Source organism: Alosa sapidissima, chromosome 22, assembly GCF_018492685.1.
Source record: "Alosa sapidissima isolate fAloSap1 chromosome 22, fAloSap1.pri, whole genome shotgun sequence".
In the NCBI taxonomy this organism is placed as follows: domain Eukaryota; kingdom Metazoa; phylum Chordata; class Actinopteri; order Clupeiformes; family Clupeidae; genus Alosa; species Alosa sapidissima.
The window spans coordinates 23,079,447-23,098,278 of NC_055978.1; the positions used below are offsets into that span (position 1 = coordinate 23,079,447).

Genomic DNA, 18,832 nt, shown 5'->3' on the forward strand with positions numbered 1-18,832 from the left:
TTGTATGCAATGAATTCATTTATGACCACAGCAGTGTGTGATGTTTTAAACTGATGCGAGTGAGCATGAGAGTGACTGAGGGAGAGAGAGAGAGAATGAGAGGGAGAACGAGAGGTATTTGTTCATTCATGGATGATGGTAAGATGACACAAAGCACCTGAAGAGCCAGTGCTCTTTACATGACAGCACGACAAGGTAAAGAATAGCAGGTGGTTACTGCACCACACAGAAGCTGTCAGCGGAGCTTTGATGGTGCTAGTCTCATTATCAATGACAAGGGTGACGGCTTTTAGCTAATATGTGCTAATATTAAATAATATTATTGTGCGTGTTTTGTTTTTGTGTTGAAATGGAAGTGGGAAAAGCATACTGATAGAAAGTATGACTGTAGGTAGGGTGTACTGTCACATGCTGTCGCCATGCCAACCCTTTGTTTGCCCTCCCCAGAGGACCAGGTGCTGTTACCTTGGAGATCTAAATGGAGATGCCTGTGCCTAGCTAGAAACCTTGTGACCTTTAAGCATTCATTCATTCAACCTTTATTTATTCTCGGAGGGTCATTGAGGGAAGCCCTCATTTTCAATGAAGCCGAGATTACAGAAACGATGAAGTAACAAGATGTAAAAAGAGAGAGAAAAAAAGTATAGGTATAGGTCTAGGCCTATAAATAAAATAAAACAAAGTAAAATAAATAAATAATAAGATAACATACATTACATTATAGAGGAGGAAGGGAAAAAATACATAATATCTTAATAATAAAATAATAATAATAATAAAGACATTTACTTAAAGCAGGTACAAATTGACATAGGAAGGTTTGTGATTACAGATCTGAATTGATTGTAGGAAAGTATAGAGTTCATTTTTATATTACACTGAAGATTATTCCAGGAAGTAGGGGCACTATAACAAAAGGCCGACTTTCCCAACTCAGAGTGGATACGAGGAACCTTGAGCATCAAACAGTCATTTGATCTGGTCTGATAGCGACCAGAATTCCACACAAGCATGTCTGAAATATAACCTGGTAATTTCCCAACAATACCTTTTGTAAATAAACAGATTTATATTGTTCAAAGAGAGGACTAGACTAATGTCTTTCAAGCAATACACACAATCCTTTTTAAAAAGAAATCCTTTGACATTCATGCCGTCTTTCCTATCACAACTCTTTTGCTTAATTGGACGGGAGATTTTTCTGTTGAACACATCAGCACCCGCCACAAAGGTGATGACCATTATCAACTTGCCCCTCCAGCGGCGCCTTTGCACACTCTGGGTCTACGCTGACTTCCCATCGCCTCCTCCTCTTGAGTAGAATCATTAAAGGCTGCTCCTGGCTGGGAGCGCATCGCCACGTGCCCAGCAAAGAGTCAAGGGAGGAGGAGAGGGAGGAGGAGAGGGGGGGAAGAGATAAGTGGGAAAAAGAGAGAATGGGGAAATGAAAGAAGAAGACACAAGGGGAGAGAATAAGGGAAGGCTGCAAATTAGAAAAGACGACTGCTCATGCTACCCGTTTGCCAGCACAGTGGCAGTGCTGATTAGATGTGATTCATTCAGAGGGATGGTTAGCCGCTTCTGGCCTACGGGTCAGAGTGTGTGAGCTGAGTCCAATGAGGTCATGATGAGGCAGTCTACTCGCATCTGCTCTTTAGCACTCTCAGTTCTTTTCTGCCTTGCTTTCTTATTCCTCACTGGAAATGATGGGGAATGCAGCGGTAATGCCTAAAAGTGGATGTGCCTTAGCCTCCCATCTGAACTAATGAACCCATTACGCCACCCTCTGCTGAAGGGGAGAGATGGATTTGGAGAAGAGCAGAGTGTGGAAGGAGGAGGAAAATGGGGGGTTGAGAGTCGAATGGAGGAAGATGGTGGAGACTGTGGAATACACTACTAGTTTAACATCTGTGTGTTGATGCAAGCCTGGTTTTTTTGGCATATCCTTGTGTCATTCACCAGGTGTCACCAGGTAATAATGTCGTGGTTCATGTTATGAAAAGCCGGTGCCTCATTCCAGTTGAAAGAGCCAAATCCTCTAATACCGACGAGCCTTAATACACCGACACTTGTATTGTCCTGGCGAGTCTGCATCATTGGAGACAGCCTGTTCCGATCTGTTCCATCTGATCCTCAAATGACTGGAGAAGTTTCAACAGGAAGTTTGCACAAGCTTGTGTGTGTGTGTGTCTGTGTGTGTGTGTGTGTGTTCTCTGGCTCCTCTTCTTAAGAATCTCACACACTCACAGCAGACAGAGAAGGCCAGAGCTGCCTTTGGTCACGCTCCTCGAGTCCCAGAGGGCTATTCTTGCGTGTGGAGGCACGGAGGTCAACTCTGGTGATTGGACCTACAGCTGCATCAAGCCCTTCCTTTGACAGCCAAACATCTGTCTGAGGTTGATGAACCCTCACCTCGTCCACATCAGGGACTGTGATTTAAAAAAACAAAAATACTGATTTGATGTGTTTGATATGGATGACATTCAGAAATGTCCATTTCAACTCTATGAAGCTTTTGTCAGAGAATATGTCCAAAGCACTTGAGTCTACAAGACTTCAAAGATAAAGTCTTCCGCAGGCTTCATGGATAATTGAGATTTTCAGCTCTGCGTGACTGCAAGTGCTGCAAAGATTGTCCTGTTTGAATTGTTATCTAAAACTACCATAATTTATGAATAAATAAAAACAAAACAAATGCATAAAAGAGCTGTTCCGTTAGTCACAGGAGAAGCTCTCGGCATGCTTTGGGAAACAGAGTGGCCAGTCTTGACCGGATGCTGGAGCCATCGCATAGTAGTTGTGTAAACAAGGCATTGTGCTCCCCTCTGCGTCGGGATAACGGCCGACCCAGGCAGCGGGGGTCACTGGAGCACTGTTGGGACAGCGTGGATCTCCCACGCTGAGTTCTCACCGATGAGGATTAGCATGGATAGCAATGGACAGCACTCACCCCCACACACCCAGTTCTAGCTCTACCATCATTATATCAGCAGCAGCAGCACCTAACCCCCACCCTCTGGCTTACTCCAACCCCTCTTGGCAACTGTGTTGGCAACTCTGCCAGCTGTCCTTTGTGTCCATCGATAAACCACTTCCTCCTTCACCTTCAGACAGCAAGGACTTCCTGTTCCGTCGGGGGAGGTTGTGTGAAGACCGTGAGGGGAAATCATGAGAAATAGGCAAACCTAAACCTCCCCCCCCCCCCCCCCCCCCACACACACACACAGTTCCTGCCCCCTCTCATGTCTTTGCCCCCACAGCACAGCGCAGCCACACGGCAAGCCATGAAGGGTGACCTTCAGTTAGCTCGGTGAGCTCACTCATCCCCACCCGCCCACAACCCCCTTACCTCCACCCAGCCCCCTCTGCCTCCCACCCACCAAAGCCCAGCCATTATCAGATCCCTTTGGAGCCAAGCTCAGGCAGATGAAACAAACACAGCTCTCAATGTAAATACTCTGGCTCTTATTCAATAAATACAGTTGGGACTGGCGTCCAAGCAACACATCTTCGACGTCATAGCCATCGTCTGACTGTAATCTCCGAACAGTCTGTGTGTCCATAGCATTAACTACTGCTTAGATGGTGGGATTTTACCGACTGTATATGCTGGATGTGACCTGAAGCCACTGGATATTTCGGAAGTCTGCCTCTTCTATAATCTGTCTAGATTTCCGTTGTCTTATCGTGGACAAATGATTCCAATCTAACTCATTCCCCTCAGAAACCTGCATTTACTTGTCGCATGAAAGATGTCTTACTCTGGTAATGCAAGGGAGCTGGATCTATTCTAAACAGGAGGAGAGAAAATGTTTTCTTTTACAACCACAAGCAGAATTGGGACTGGACTATGGTGTTTCTGTCTCTCCCCCCTGTTGTGTGTTTGCTGGTGTGTGTGGGGTCAGTGGGAAGATGTGCTCTGAGTCTGAGATCAAAATATGTTCTCAGAAAGGAAAGGTTATTTAGATCCAAGATAACTGTCTGCATTGCTCTCTGTCCCAGGGTAAATGATGTCTGCTGTCATGATTGCCCAGGATGATGACTGGTGTTATTATGACCGCCGCGCAGCGAAGCGGCGGTCATATAGGTTTAGTCAAAATTTTTTTTTTTTTTTTTTTTTTTCTTTTTCGCATGCCCAAATTTCCGTCAATGAGTCCCGGGACACTGAAAGACCGGGATACACGAAACTTGGTGGGCATGTAACCCCACATGGATAGCATGGAACCATCGTTTTTCGTTTTGATCTGTAGCCCCCCCGCTGGACTGGACCCCCCGAAAGGAGGGTAGGGCAGACACAGTTTTCTGTGAATATCTCGAAAACCGTAGGGTTTAGGAGGACCATTTTTTTTTTTGTATGTTGATCTCAAGGGGCCATGTCAACCCATTCCATAACCACTCATTTCATGTATAGCGCCACCTAGTTAAACACAAAAAAGTAAAAATGAGGTGTTGTAATTGAAGGTATCTGTGACCTAACATAGTCAAAACTGCACGAAATTGGACGTGTAGGATCATTATGACACCCTCTGTATGCACGCCAAGTTTCGTGGAATTCCGTTCATGGGGGGCCACACAATAAATTAATTTATGTTACTATACACCAACTGGCCTGTAGGTGGCCGGAGACAGTTTTCTGTGAATATCTCGAGAACTGTAGGGCCTAGGAGGTCCACCTTTTTTATGTATGTTGGTCTTAAGGGGGCATGTCAACCCATCCCATTACCACTTATTTCATGTATAGCGCCACCTAGTTAAAAATTAAAAAGCAAAAAATTAGGTGTTTTCATCTCAATATCTCTGGCTGACAAGGTCAAAACTGCACGAAATTAAAAGTGTAGGATCATTATGACACCCTCTGAATGCATGCCAAGTTTTGTGTACTTTCGTTCATGGGGGGCCTTACAATAAAATAATTTATGTGTACATTTAGTGACGTACACCAACAAGGATTCCCGGGACACTGAAAGACCGGGGTACACAAAACTTGGTGGGCATGTACCCCCACATGGATAGCATGGAACCGTCATTTTTCGTTTTCATCTGCAGCCCCCCCGCTGGACTGGACCCCCCGAAAGGAGGGTAGGGCAGACACAGTTCTCTGTGAATCTTTTATGGTATGTTGGTCTCAAGGGCCCACATCAACCTGGCTCATTATCACTCATTTGTGATTTGCCCCCCCCGGTAAAAAATGAAAATCAGTAGGATTAAAAGAAAGCCAAAATAAATATTCATCATCATCATCATGGCTGCATTTTCAGTATTGGCGAGAAGTAGTCGTTTGTCCACTAGATGGCGCATCGTTGCAGTGAGACGTAATTTTGTTGGAAGTTAAAAGTGGGTTGGAAAAAACAATGGACTCTTCATACAAGGACTGTAATTTACCGCAGCGAACATCTAATAAGGATAGGACGATGTTCACATGAAGTGTAATAAGCCGAAATAAATCTGAGGATGTTTATCGGACATGCTTGGTTTTTACCGCAGGTACGTTAATCTTGTAATATCAATAAGGACCTAGGTAATGTTACCGTTAGCGTTGGTTGAGTGATGGAGGCATTTGATTTATTGCATTTGTAGAAAACTATACATGCGGTTATACCAAGCAAATGTATAGCAGCACTGTTTGTATCTTTCGACTGTCATTTATTGCACGTGCTACAAAATCATTCTGTGCAATGGAAGATTTACCAACGTTACACCGGTCTGATACAGTTTTGCCTATACATGTGTGAGACTGAGACGCCTGTTTATTTTGTTTTAAGTGCGTGCAGGGTGTGAGAGGGGAATCGATGTGCTTTGATTACAGCTTGGTAGTTGTAGTCTGTGAAATTAAAAAGCACGTGTGTGTGAAGTATCCAAACAATGACACCTTCATTTCATTATGGCTGCTTTAGCAAAACACCTTAAGCTACTGTGTAGTGGGTCCCATTTAGAAGTGGCTACTTCATTCGCGCATTCCTTGACTCATGGAGCTGCGTGAATGTTATTACAACTTTTCGCCACGATATGACAGTTTAAGTCCGCTTGATACTGTAAGGCGTAAGCCATTGGTTTCCAAAGGAGATTTTATTTGTGTCGCCAGCATAGCCTATTGACAATTTATGTTGTAAATAGGCCTACCTTATAATCCTACCTGTAGCTTAGGGAAGCTTTCTATTAGGATCTAGTTTGTTAGTTACCGTTTTGTCATAACTCCCTGATGCATTTTTGCATTTAGAATAGCCAGAGCGTGTATATCTCAATCGGAAAATTAAACAATATCGGGTGCCTATGGACTAGGCTGGGTGAACCCAGCCTGATCTGCCCGCTATTTATTTTTTGATTTCTTAAAAGATTGAGCTTGGTCTGATGAAAGCCAGACTAGCCATGGACCTCAGTTAAACAATGCAAGGGAACATGAATCAGCCTATATTTGCACTAACAATAACGGACAAAAGCTCTTCAACTTTGGCCCGTTAAAATGTGTATGAACAGTCTAGCGACGCATTTCATCAAGGCCCATTTGGACATGTCAGTTATTTGCACCACTGGTTAGATGTAAAACAGCATTTCGTTTCAGACTAGGCTACTGTTACTTAATTTGTGCATTAACAATAACGTTTCAGACTACTGTTACTTAATTTGTGCATTGACAATAAAGTATTACATGAACTAAAGATGACTAAAATCTTATGTAGAAGAAGAAACATTCACAAAAAATCCATCCATCCAAAAATGACCTTTGTTTTTGATAGCTGTTGAAAACGGCATGGAACTGACAGAGATGTTTTTGTTTAAAAATACATAAAAAAATAAATAAATAAATAAATAAATAACATTATGCTGATACCTTTTGCTTTTCCCAAATACAATGTAGCCTACAGGTGTAAGTGACCTTTCATCAATCCAGTTGCAATGGATGAACTGTGATGAACTGCCCTACTTGTGATTGTTTAGAGATTTTAAAGGTTTTATAACAATTCTACATCTTCTTTGGCTATTCTACAATCTATTCACCTTTTCAGCACCAGTAGGGTACTTTCTGTGCAGCCGCACACACACACTCAGGCATGCCAAACAAGCATACACAAAAGTTTCAAGAGTGGGGGATGGAGTAAAATATGGAGACAAATTGAAGTGTGATTTATTTTCGCGGAACGGATGTACAGGACTGAGCGGCGGTCATATTTTGTACCGCTATGCGGTACATCTAGTTTTGTTGCACATGACTATTCACATGGACACACTTTTAAAACAGTGTTATAAAGATTTCCCGGAGGTATGGGAATGTTGCTAGAAATTGCCTGTGATGGCTGCCATTTTCCCATGAACTTCTCAGTGAGCCATCCAACATCCGTTTTGTGTCATCCTGAAAGACATGATGGCGTTTAACCATTTTTCATTTCCACTTTCCGTTGGAACTTGCAATTATTCGTTGTGTCTGCTACAAACAGGGGCAAACAGTGTCTCTCCTCGCTTAGAGCTGATTGCCTTTTCACCTCCAATTCAAGTAGGCGGCTGTGCTACCCTCTAATCAGAAATGAATGGAATTTCTTTTGTTTGTGGAAAATTGCTCCTCTGATTCTTGGTGGATTGTTGCAGCCATATTGAATTTGGGTTAATGTGCCACTTTATCAGTGCTTGCTTCCCCCTCTTCTCATGTAATGGTTTAAATAATAGGTTTAAATTTGCATTCCCAAGGTTACAGCGAGTCATTTTCTACACTTTTGCCCCCATTTTCTTCTTCATTTTTTTAGTATTCTTGCCTTGGGCCATGCAAATAAGCTCCAGCAGTAATCCAATACTGAGTTTGGAGTTGGGTTGAAAGCAGGCCAGTGCAGTGCAGTAGAGCGCCAGCATTCCTGCCCGGCCAAGCCGCTACCATGTTGAGTCAACACACGGCCATGCCACATTGGATCCTGCCGGATTCTGCCAGATTACTGTGTGTATGAGTATGGATGGTGTGTGTGTGTGTGTGTGTGTGTGTGTGTGTGTGTGTGTGTGTGTGTGTGTGTGTGTGTGAGAGAGAGAGAAAAGATAGTGAGTGTATGAGCCATGTTGTTGTCAGTGAACAGAAAACATATATTTCCTAGGTAACCACAATCCTTAACATCGCCATTAGAATGTTTTTCTTCTTTTGTCTCTCATTGTTGTATTTAGAAAGAGATTGTGTACTGATACCTCATTCTAAGCCTGCAAGTTGTGTGTGTGTGTGTGTGTGTGTGTGTGTGTGTGTCTATGAGTGTGTGTGAGCGAAGACAACAAGCAGAACAGTCGGATGACTCTCTACGACACCCTGGGCATTTGGCAGAGCCATGAACGTGGTCTGGCACGGAGCCTAACCAAAACCGGCTTGAGCCCAGGCACTCGTCTCTCCTGCTTCTCTCCCACCTGTTCCAGCTCTCTCCTCCTAGTCGTGTGTGTGTGTGTGTGTGTGTGTGTGTGCGTGTGTTTGTGCGTTTGTGCGTGAAAGAAGGAGAGAGACATGCTCAAGGTCGTGTCCTGAATGCTTACGAAGAAATAAAGTCTGCGCGCGAAGTAAAGTCGACCCTCAGGTGGTGCAGAGTGGCCCTGATGGAGGTGTCAGCTTGCGAGAGCGCCTCAGTCCTGGAGTTGATAATGACTGACTCAGTGTTGGGACTTTTCAACACTTTTTTTTCCCTCCTCCTTCTCCTCCTTCTCCTCCTTCTTCATTTTGTTTTTTAATCTGGCCTCTTTGCTCCGTGTCACTGCACTTGAGTCATTGGGAAGTCTGTTCGAAAAAAAAAAAAGCCTGGCGGGCACCGCAAGTGTCAAATGGTCCCGCAGACAAACACTGCAACACAAACACGATGTTTTGAGAGCCGTCGGAGATCCCAGTGGGGGGTTGTTTTTGTTCTAGATCCCCTGCTTCCCCACCTCTATTATTTTCCAATCAGCAATTTTGGGCGACTCTAACTGCAGATGAAGCTCGCTCCGAGTCCCAATTGCACCCAATTTGATCCAACAGAGAGCTTACCCCACGCCTGCTCAAAGCCCTTTTGTGGGTGTAACCTTGTAGCGCTGCAAATTCATTGCATCGGATGGAGGCCGTGATCTGACCTGGTCGTGTGCAGCAGGACTAGGAGCATCATGTGGCTTATACAGAAGCACCTTGCCGAGCTATTTCAAGGTACACAAATGACTTCCTCAGAGAGGAGAGGTTGCATAGCAATATGTCACCCATGTCCGGATGTTGCTAATTAGCATGTGTGTGAGGGTGTACGTGTGTTCGTATACCTGTGGGACAACTGGCAGGTGCTAGTGTAATAACAGCTTCTAATTTACAAGGGCATTACTATGACCACGGCAAAATAATAATCACTCCTCAAATGCGTTGCTCTGATGGCACCTCTCTCGCTCCCTCTCTCTCCCTCCCTCCCTCCCTCTCTCTTGCTTTCTTTCTCTCTCTCTCTCTCTCTCCCTCCCTCCCTCCCTCCCTCTCTATATATCTCTGTCTCTCTGTACAGTCCCCCCTATCTTGTCCCTTTCCCACTGACTGAAGTCCTGTCTGGAGCTGCCAATCAAATGCCACTTTTAAGTGTGGTTGCTTCCTCCTGCTTGGGGATATCCACAGTACTGTGGTTTAAGCATCGCTCCTCGTGTCATTATCAGCACGGCTCCCAGAAGCAGAGATTTCTTGATCGTGGCTGGAGCTGAATATTTTGTCTAAATGATATGCAGATTTTTTGGCCGAAATTATTATTTAATTGTGGCTGCTAGCAGTGTAAAATGTGCATGGATTGCATGCACCAAAGATGAACGCAGAGAATAGTGTTGTGGGTTAGAGATTTAAATTGTCTGCTGTTTCTCAAGTTCAGCTTATCGGTATATCATCATATGGTCCCCCCTTGGGGAAACAGTTTGACATTGACATTGACCTCACTAAAAGCAATCACTGACAACTATTATTCCAAGCTAATGTGTTGAGTTTAATAATTGATTGTAAGCATGCAATTAATGTCAACGCACATGTCTGCCTTTGCCATGTAAATGTATTTCTATTAGGGGTTTTGCTTCTGGCAGCTCTAGGGAGTTGCATACCTTTTGCCTTAGTATTAATTTGCCCTTGTCAAGGTCAATGAGTTCGTCCCTCTATTAACAATGTCATCGTTGTTGGTAGGAGCAACTGATTAATTTCCCAAAGAGCTGTTGTTGAATTGAATGGTAATAACGTCAGAAATTCATATCCCAAGGCTCAAGGTAATTGCAGAGGGTTGGTAGTTTGATTTTTTTTTTTGTGTGTGTGTTCAGATCTACTGTTCAGTGTCCAGTTCACATATTTTTCTAAGAAAAGTTGTACAAATTAATGTCAAACATTGAGTGACATCTTACCAGTGTCCATTATTAAACCTCCTCACAGCTGAGTCCAGCCGAGTAGGCGAGACATGACCCGAGGTATACATGGAGAGTCTCCTCAGTACTCCTGTCACTCAAAAAGCCTATTACCAGCCTGCCGCACCACCATCGTCCTCTCTGAAGCTGCCAACCCAATAGCCAATACAAAATTAATGTTGTACAGCTTTTGCAGATTCCAGGACAGTATGTTAGGTTATGGAGTGAGGGAGAGAAGGACAACATTTTTTTTTTTTCCGAGCAAATAGATGTCAAGACCTTGTTGACAAGAGGGCTTGTTCTTATGCTGACTTTTTGAAAAACACATGATTGTGAGTGGAGGACCATCCCAAAACATGACTGCTAAAACACAAAACACCCCCCTCCCAAAACAACACCCCCTCCCGAAAAAACATGGCCTTTTGCTTCCTGGACATAAAATTGACTTGATAAAAAGAACTTGATGTAGCTGGCATGAAGTGTTCACAACAGTCCATTTGCTGTCTTTTTGCGCAGAATAACTCTACATTTATTAGCGTTTACTCATGGCCCTGGCATCGTGCATCGCAGGCCTTTTGATCCTTGTTGTGGTGAAGTTAAAGAAGCACAGTCATGAAGCAAGACTGGCGTTGCGTAATGGCCTCAGTGTTTTTTTTAGTGCAACATGTTTGTTAAGATGTGTTTTTGTTTGTTTGTTCCCTGTCTTGTAGACTATCTGTCCCAGGGAGTGGACCTGTCTGGCATCGACGTGATCGAGAACGACCTGCTGTTCATCAGCCGGGCCCGACTGGAGGTGGAGAACCAGGCCAAGAGGCTTCTGGAGCAGGGCATGGAGATCCAGGTGAACAGCAGCACAGACTGCACAAACTCACACACATACGCACACGTATGCAGAGACACATCGCTCACTACACACTCACACACATACGCACACATATGCAGAGACACATCTCTCACTACACACTCACACACATGCGCACACATATGCAGAGACACATCGCTCACTACACACTCACACACATGCGCACACATATGCAGAGACACATCGCTCACTACACACTCACACACATGCGCACACACAGAGACACATTACGTATACTGTACTTACATGCTCACTACACACTCACACTTAAGCCCAATTTATGGTTCAGTGTTGAATTGATGCCCTCGCTATGCAGAGCCTCTGGGACAGCTTATACCCCCCTTCAACCCTATGCCATCACCTGACAGGCACAAAGGTTGTTTGCTACCATAACATAAACTGCCTTTGCCACGCAAATAATTGTTTGAATAGCACAAAGATAAAAATTGTATATGTGTGTGGGTCTGGGCATGGGTGTGTGTGTGTGGGCGTGTGTGTGGGTGTGGGCGTGTGTTTCTTGGACAGCCGGTCAGTAACGTCTTTAAAGGCACAATTGCCAGTGTTGTTGAGCTGATATGCGGCTCCCAGTAAGAGACCCAGCTGATTTGACTTTTTTTCCAGGCCTGCACTCACTCTCACTCTCTCTCTCTCTCTCTCTCTCTCTCTCTCTCTCTCTCTCTCTCTCTCTCTCTCTCTCTCTCTCTCTCTCTCTCCCCCCGTCCTTCTCTCTCTGTGTGTTATTGTTTCTTCTGTGTGAATAGCTCCCCACTGTGAGCACATGCTCATGTACAATGACAAAGTTCGAGTCAGAACAGCAACACAGTAAGAGATGACATCATGAGACCTGTGGTGGAATACCTCCTGATACCTCTGCTCTCTCCTTTTTCTGTCTCTACCTCTTTTCTCTTCTCTCTTTCTGTCTCTACCTCTTTTCTCTTCTCTCTTTCTCGCTCACCTTACTTGACCTTTCTTCCCTTGCTCTCCATACCCTCCTTCTGTTCCGTCCAAGGGGCTGACCCTCAGTGTGAACGTGTGTTCTGTCAGCATTCAGCGCACATATATATGCACATACATACACACACACACACAAACACACACATACATACGCACACACACACAAGCACACAGACAAGCGCGCACACACACACACACAGAGACACACACACACAGAGACTCACACACACAGACCCTCCCAAACAGAGCAGATGGTCAGTGAGGCTTCTCGCTCCCCAGTCAGGAGGCCACAGCGCTCTCAGACTGGCCCTCCAGGGCAGGACCACGTGTGCCGCGCCTGATGGCCGAACGAGCGAGCAAAAAACGTCCCCTCAGAAGTCCAGTTCCCGCAGCCTTGGCATAATTAGCGACTCCATCACTTAGTGTGCTTTCAATACGAGTGTTGTGTTGGACGCTTCATGCTGCCATTTTGGCCGAGTATTCGAGCCACAGCTCGACATAGAGTTTGCTTTGGGATTTCAGTAATTCAGTTGCTGGAAAGGAATAAAGGTAGAGATTCCAGACCCTGGTAATCTAGAAAGAAGAAAGGCTCTGGCCACGAATAACTTAATGGCCCAACTCGAGGGGCGGCATCAAGTGTGCATTTGAAAATCTCACTGCACGCAATTGGATAAGACTAAACGACCAATGTTTACTGACTGATTCAGGACTTCAACGCAATTGGATAACACTACGACTGTCATCTGTTTAGCTGGTGCAGGGGAGGAGTGTTTTAATAATTTAATAGTATCTAGTAGTTTTTGGGTGTGTTCTGTATTGATGTCCAAACAGCGTAATGAGAGAAGGACCGGCCCATGGTTTCTCAAACGCCTCTGTTTTAAGGCACAGTTGGTGTACAGCTATCTTTATCTGTGAGGCAGGGTTGATCGCGGTAGCCACACAGGTCATGAAATTGTTATCAGTAATCAAGAATATTGAACAAAACATGACAAAACTGAATAGGGATTTTTTGTGAAGTCCAGGCTCAAGATAGATCAGGTAGCTCTCCTGTTTGCTGGACCCGATTTCTGTTTAATCTCTGCATCTTTTTTTCATATGCAACATTCACAAGAACAGTCTAGGAGGACACTGCCTGGGTCAATTATTTATCACAAATCCAATACGGAGCACAGTCCCCATTGCTCAGGTTTGAATAAAGCATCAACACAGGGAAGCCCAAGAGACACGCAGGCCTTGGGCTGGAATGCCATGGTCAGCCATGTGCTGTCTCCACTCAGCTGTGGCCCTGTCCGCTCTGCATCTTTTATGCCTATTGACAGACTGGACCGGGCAGAGCTTAGCGCTGTGCTAAGCCCCAAATGTTTACGCTGTTACTGGGTTTCAGCTGTGTTGACTTTTTAGTGGCCAGATCCATAGGAAACTGCAAGGCAACGGAAGCACACATGCACATAGCACATGTACACACAGGCATTTACACACACACACACAAACACACACACTCACACAGACACAGACACACACACACACACACACACACACACACACACACAAAGACAACAATACAAGCTGTTTTGGGGTTGTGCTGCCAAGCACAAAGAAGGAATAAAGCTCGGACACCTCTCTCAGTAAAGTACTCAGTGTGGATTTTTTTTCCCCCCGGTGTTTCCTCTTTGAAGTCCAGCGGCTTTCTTCTTTCTTCTCCTGTTGTGAGTGCTACAAGTACTGGACTTTCTTTGGTCTTCCTTCTTGTTTTTCATCTTTATCGCACAAAACAATGTAGCTTTTCCCACAGGAACATCTTTTCGCCCAGCTTATTTCCAAATCTTATGTATTTATTTGTTTTTATTTATTTGTCTCCTAGATCAAAGCTCCAATGTTTCTCCTCATAGTTTCCTTCCCTATCTGTGGTATATATTCTGGGTAATTAGTTCATCATAGTCATAAATCTGTGTTCTCTCTTTTGCATGGGATGCATGTTGGTGTTTTCAGAAACAACAACACATATTGTTGTTTTGATGTTGCGAGTCATTTTGCATAACATATTGTTGAAATCAGGTGATCTGCAGGTAATCTGCAAAGTTTATGCCTATTCTTAGCTCCTGTCTGTCTGGATCGTTCCAACCTTTGCCATTGCTCTCCCAGAGGCTCGCCTCCACCAAAGCCGGGTCATCGTCTCTGTGGTATTGTATTAAGCGTTATTACACGGCTTATTAAAATTCTATTTCTGACGAGAGACTCTCATAGTCTCTCCATCCAAATTAATTTGCCTCATGGTGTGACAGACGCCACTGAGGGGGTTCAGCCTGACTTTGCCTGAACGGAACCTGTTGAAAACATTCCTGCAGATTCTTACCACCGTGGAGCGAGTGTATTGCCTCACCATTTCGCACACGAGAAAAGGTCCCCGGGGCACAAGTTGATTGTGTGATTCTCCAATTTTCTGCACTGGTCTGTCTCAAGAGCCTGAGGGATATGGAAGACGTCATTCAACTACTCCTGACAACCATCTCTCAGTCAAGCACCATTTGAGACCATGACAGGAGGAGAGAAAAGGATAGAGACAGCAGGGAAGAAGAAGAGAACCGAAGAGAAAGAAAGAGGAGGAAAAGAAAGTTGAAAATATCACTCCATCGTTGTGTGGAGCCAGCATTCTCTCTGCATTGCCTTTTTTGAAGGGTGTTGGGGGTTTGCGGAGGCCAAGTGCCTCTGAGGACGCTGTTTACCCCCGGGCCGACCTGACGTCTGGGGACAGGAGAATGAGTGGTTTTAAAATTTTATCACCTCATCGCAGCACTCTCATTTGTTGTCTCTCGCTCATTCATCAGCACACCTCATACATTTATATGGGCTTCTGAAGTGGGCCGGCCGGCGAGTGTGTTTGGACAGAGCTTCTCTCCTGGGAGACGGAAAGGGGAAATCACTTTTCTTTTTCTGTCCTTTTTTTTTCTTTTTTGCTGTGCGGCCGGGAATGGATTGTGATTACTGTGGCAATGGCTTTGCTGAGCCATCCTGAGATGAAGGTCATTGGGGCCGTTGGGATGTTGCTCAGATTCTTTCCTGATTGATTTTTTATTTTCTCCCATTTTTTATTTTTTTTTGTATTTTATAAAGAAAAACAAAAACACACAGAAATCAACTGCTCTAAGAATGCTTCAGGTTATTTTGTTTTGCAAATCGTAGGCTCATTAGGATCCACCAGGAGTATTTCTCCTGGTGTTCATGTTATACACGTACAGCATTCAAGCATGCACACACACACACACACACACACACACACACACACACGCACACACGCACACACACGCACACATATACACACACACACACACACTTACAAACGATATACTACAGTGTTGTAGCTTCTGTTACGCTGACCTAGAATAGGTTTGTGCCCAGGGATGTGAGGAGCTCTGTCCCATTTCAGACCCAAGTAACACAGTCACAGCCTTTTTACAGTTTCACTGAGCTGAAGGTGCTCTGTCAGATTCCTGTCAAAGGCAATATCCCCTCTCATCCCCTCTGTTTACTGGCATTAAATTCAGCTCATTCCCCCCTTGAGGTATCAGTCCTTGCTCTTTACCCTTGCTCTTTAAGCTATACTCTAGTCAGTCACATAGCACATCATTAAAGACTCTTTATTTGTGTATTTTTAGCATGGACAATTCTACAGATGCTGTCTGATTTAAGAATCCCTAATGAACACTGTTGAGTATCTGCTAATTGGCAGAATGTCTTGTGCCAGCTGAACCTGTAGAGAAAGGGCTATTCCCTTTATTATGATTACCTGGGAATGAGCTGCATATGGAATACACATGATGTATGATGATAGATGATTGTTCTCAGGTGTTTCAGAGAGCACACAAAAGATGGAAGTCTTTCACACTGTGATACGCAATGCTTTTAGGAGTGCTTTTATGCAGACTGCCTTGTCAGTCAAGTTACTTTAGAATTGGTTTTCAGGGCTGCACAGACATCAGCGGCCTTTCATGCTATTTGATTATGCACTTGAAAGGCTCCCTGATGAGGCCTCCCCTGAATAAGATACATGTGATGTACACAAGAGCTTTTCATGCTGAAGAGAGTTTAATGGCTGCATAACAGAGAATAGAGAGAGAATAAGTGTGTGTGTGTTTGTGTGTGTGTATGTGAGTCCATCTGTGTCCGAGTCCAGCTTGGGTATATATATATATATATATATATATATATATATATATATATATATATGTATATATATATATATATATATATATATATATATATATATATATATATATATATTTTATAAATATATATATTTGTCTGTGCACAAACACCCTGTCAGTCTGTTGTGGTGATTAGATGACAGTCGGGCATGCACCGGTAGGCCCCTGCATTGAGTCAGACAGCCCTCTGGCCAGAGCTGGTGAGTAAGCTCAGTGTTATATAAGCCCACAAACCCCCTCCACCCTGCACGGACAGAAAACCAACACATCGATCCTGCCATCCCTTTTTTCAGCAAGTGGCTCTCTCTCACATCTCTGATGAAGGGGTCTCCGCATTGGTGGATGGGGGGGGGTTGGAGAGGCGACAGCGCAGTCCTTCATCCTGAAGTGACGAAGAGGATGATGACGTCCTGGTGGAGGCATTAAAGGGCCCCGATCAAAAGTGCCAGCGCTCTCGGCCGGTGGAGTGTAGAGGTTGATGACTTCAGCTCGGGTCAGGTAGGGTTTAACACGGACATCGATCGAGACCAGGTCATGATTGAACGGAGTCAATGGCCAATGTCCCCGGCTCTTAGAAGTGATGCTGGGAGGGACTGAGCGTGCTCAGATGACAGTGCCCTTTCAGGGGAAGTGGGAAAAGCTTAGCGCCTGGCCGCCTGAGTGAGGAGGTTTGTACGAACTGGAGGATAAGATCGTCAGGCTAGCAGGGCTCCATACCGAGCGGCTAATGGAGAGGTTTGACCACACAGCGCTCTCAAAGACTGAGCCTATGGGTTTTTCTCTGAAGGGCTTTAATGATGTTCCATAGAAAGAAGAAGCTGATCAATGCCAAATAGCTGTAGATTTATCTCCATGGTTACTTCTCATCCGTGCTTTTTGGACTATCTTTTTGGCTCTTTCCTCACGCTCGGTTGTGCCGGGAAGCGCTGAGTCACGGCTACGCCAAAATAATCGCTCCTGGATCCTCCCTGCACTATTTATACTCACAACTCCTAGTCTGAGCCTCCTGAAAGCGCTTGAAATGATTGCGTCCCCTGCCTCCTCTCACTCTGGCCTGGCTATATGTGTGAACGTTCTCATCATGTGCGCTGCATAGCTCATCGTATGACAGCATCCCAGGAGGCTTGAACAGTCCAAGTGGCGCTTAAGCAGTGTGTCACTGGCAGCACATACTTCAGCCATTCATTGGCCATATATCATGCTCTTTCTATACAGGTGTTCACTTTTATATGCTGATGGATAGGTCTCATTACCCATTAATGTCCATCAAGCTTAATGCTTCCAACTGAATAATTTATTTTGCTTCACTTGTTGGTTGTAAGTCTGTTCTGGTGGGAGCTCAGCAACCAAAGTGTCCCACTGTACCTAGTGCTGGTTCTTCATGCAGACAGCACACTATATACATTGATTATCCTCTTTTCCCTTTGTAGCTTTTTTGACGACATAACCTTTTCGTTATGTCTTCATTTGCTGTGCCTTAATCAGACATTGTGTTCTGCACCGTTGAGTCTTTGAACATCTCCAGTGACGTCTTGGCCAGGTAGTTAGGCCGTGTAGTAGACTGAAACGAGTTGTAATGGCGTCGGTTTCATTTAGTTGGATTACACAAATACTGATTAAAGCCTACTGTCCTAACTTGGACTAAATGGCTTTGGACAGAAGCAGCTGACCTGTGCTAAATGTGTTTTTAAATGGAGTGTGGCGGCGTCAGGGCTGTGGCCTCTCCACTGCTGGACCTCTCAGGGAAAGCACTCTCCGGCACAGCGGCAGGAGGGCCGGTGCAACCGTGATGGGAGGTGACATCGGAGCAGATGGGTCCCTGGCATGGGAGCCTGGCCTGCTTTTCACACTACTGTTTGTGTGTGTGTGTGTGTGTGTGTGTATGTGTGTGTGTGTATGTGTGTGTGTGTGTGTGTGTGTTCTCATATTGTTTGAGTTTGGGTTTGTGTGCTTGGATCTGTATTTTAGCTTTTGCGTCTCACGTGGATTAATGCTTCTGCATATTTAGGTACAGTATGTATGTATGTATGTATGTATGTATGTATGTATGGACTGTATGTGTGTTTGTTATGGGCCCTGTCATTAATGCGTGTATGATTTGCATCTATGTATTACTTTGTCTCTTTTATTTCTTATTCCTTTTTTTATACCTTCAATGTGTAAGCTGAGTGGATTTAATAATTCACAGTGACCTGTTATGTTGTCTGAATCCCTGTGAAACTGAACTTGGCCAAAAAAAAGAAAAAAAAGAAAGACAAACCAGAAGATGACAAAACACATGACAGTCATTGGTCATCAGAAACACTTCTCTCGGTCCTATAAAATGTGCGTTAAGCCTGTGCCGCATTTGGAGGGTTGCTCCATTGTACTGCGCTGGTCGCTTTAAAAGGTCATCTTGTTGCCCCTGATATTCACGGTTCGCCTGTTTTTGGAGTAAAGTGTGTAAAGGTGTAACCTTTACATCAGAGTCCCGCGGGACCTA

General features: G+C 44.5%; 1 protein-coding gene across 1 annotated transcript in view; it reads left to right on the forward strand.

Annotated features, from left to right (window-relative positions):
• cog5 (component of oligomeric golgi complex 5) overlaps positions 1 to 18,832 on the forward strand; it is an 89,447-nt gene that overhangs the window by 20,505 nt on the left and 50,110 nt on the right. Inside the window, exon 7 of the mRNA XM_042079251.1 lies at positions 11,043 to 11,173. Coding sequence (XP_041935185.1) covers positions 11,043 to 11,173 — 131 coding nt within the window. The remainder of the gene's footprint in view (positions 1 to 11,042; positions 11,174 to 18,832) is intronic.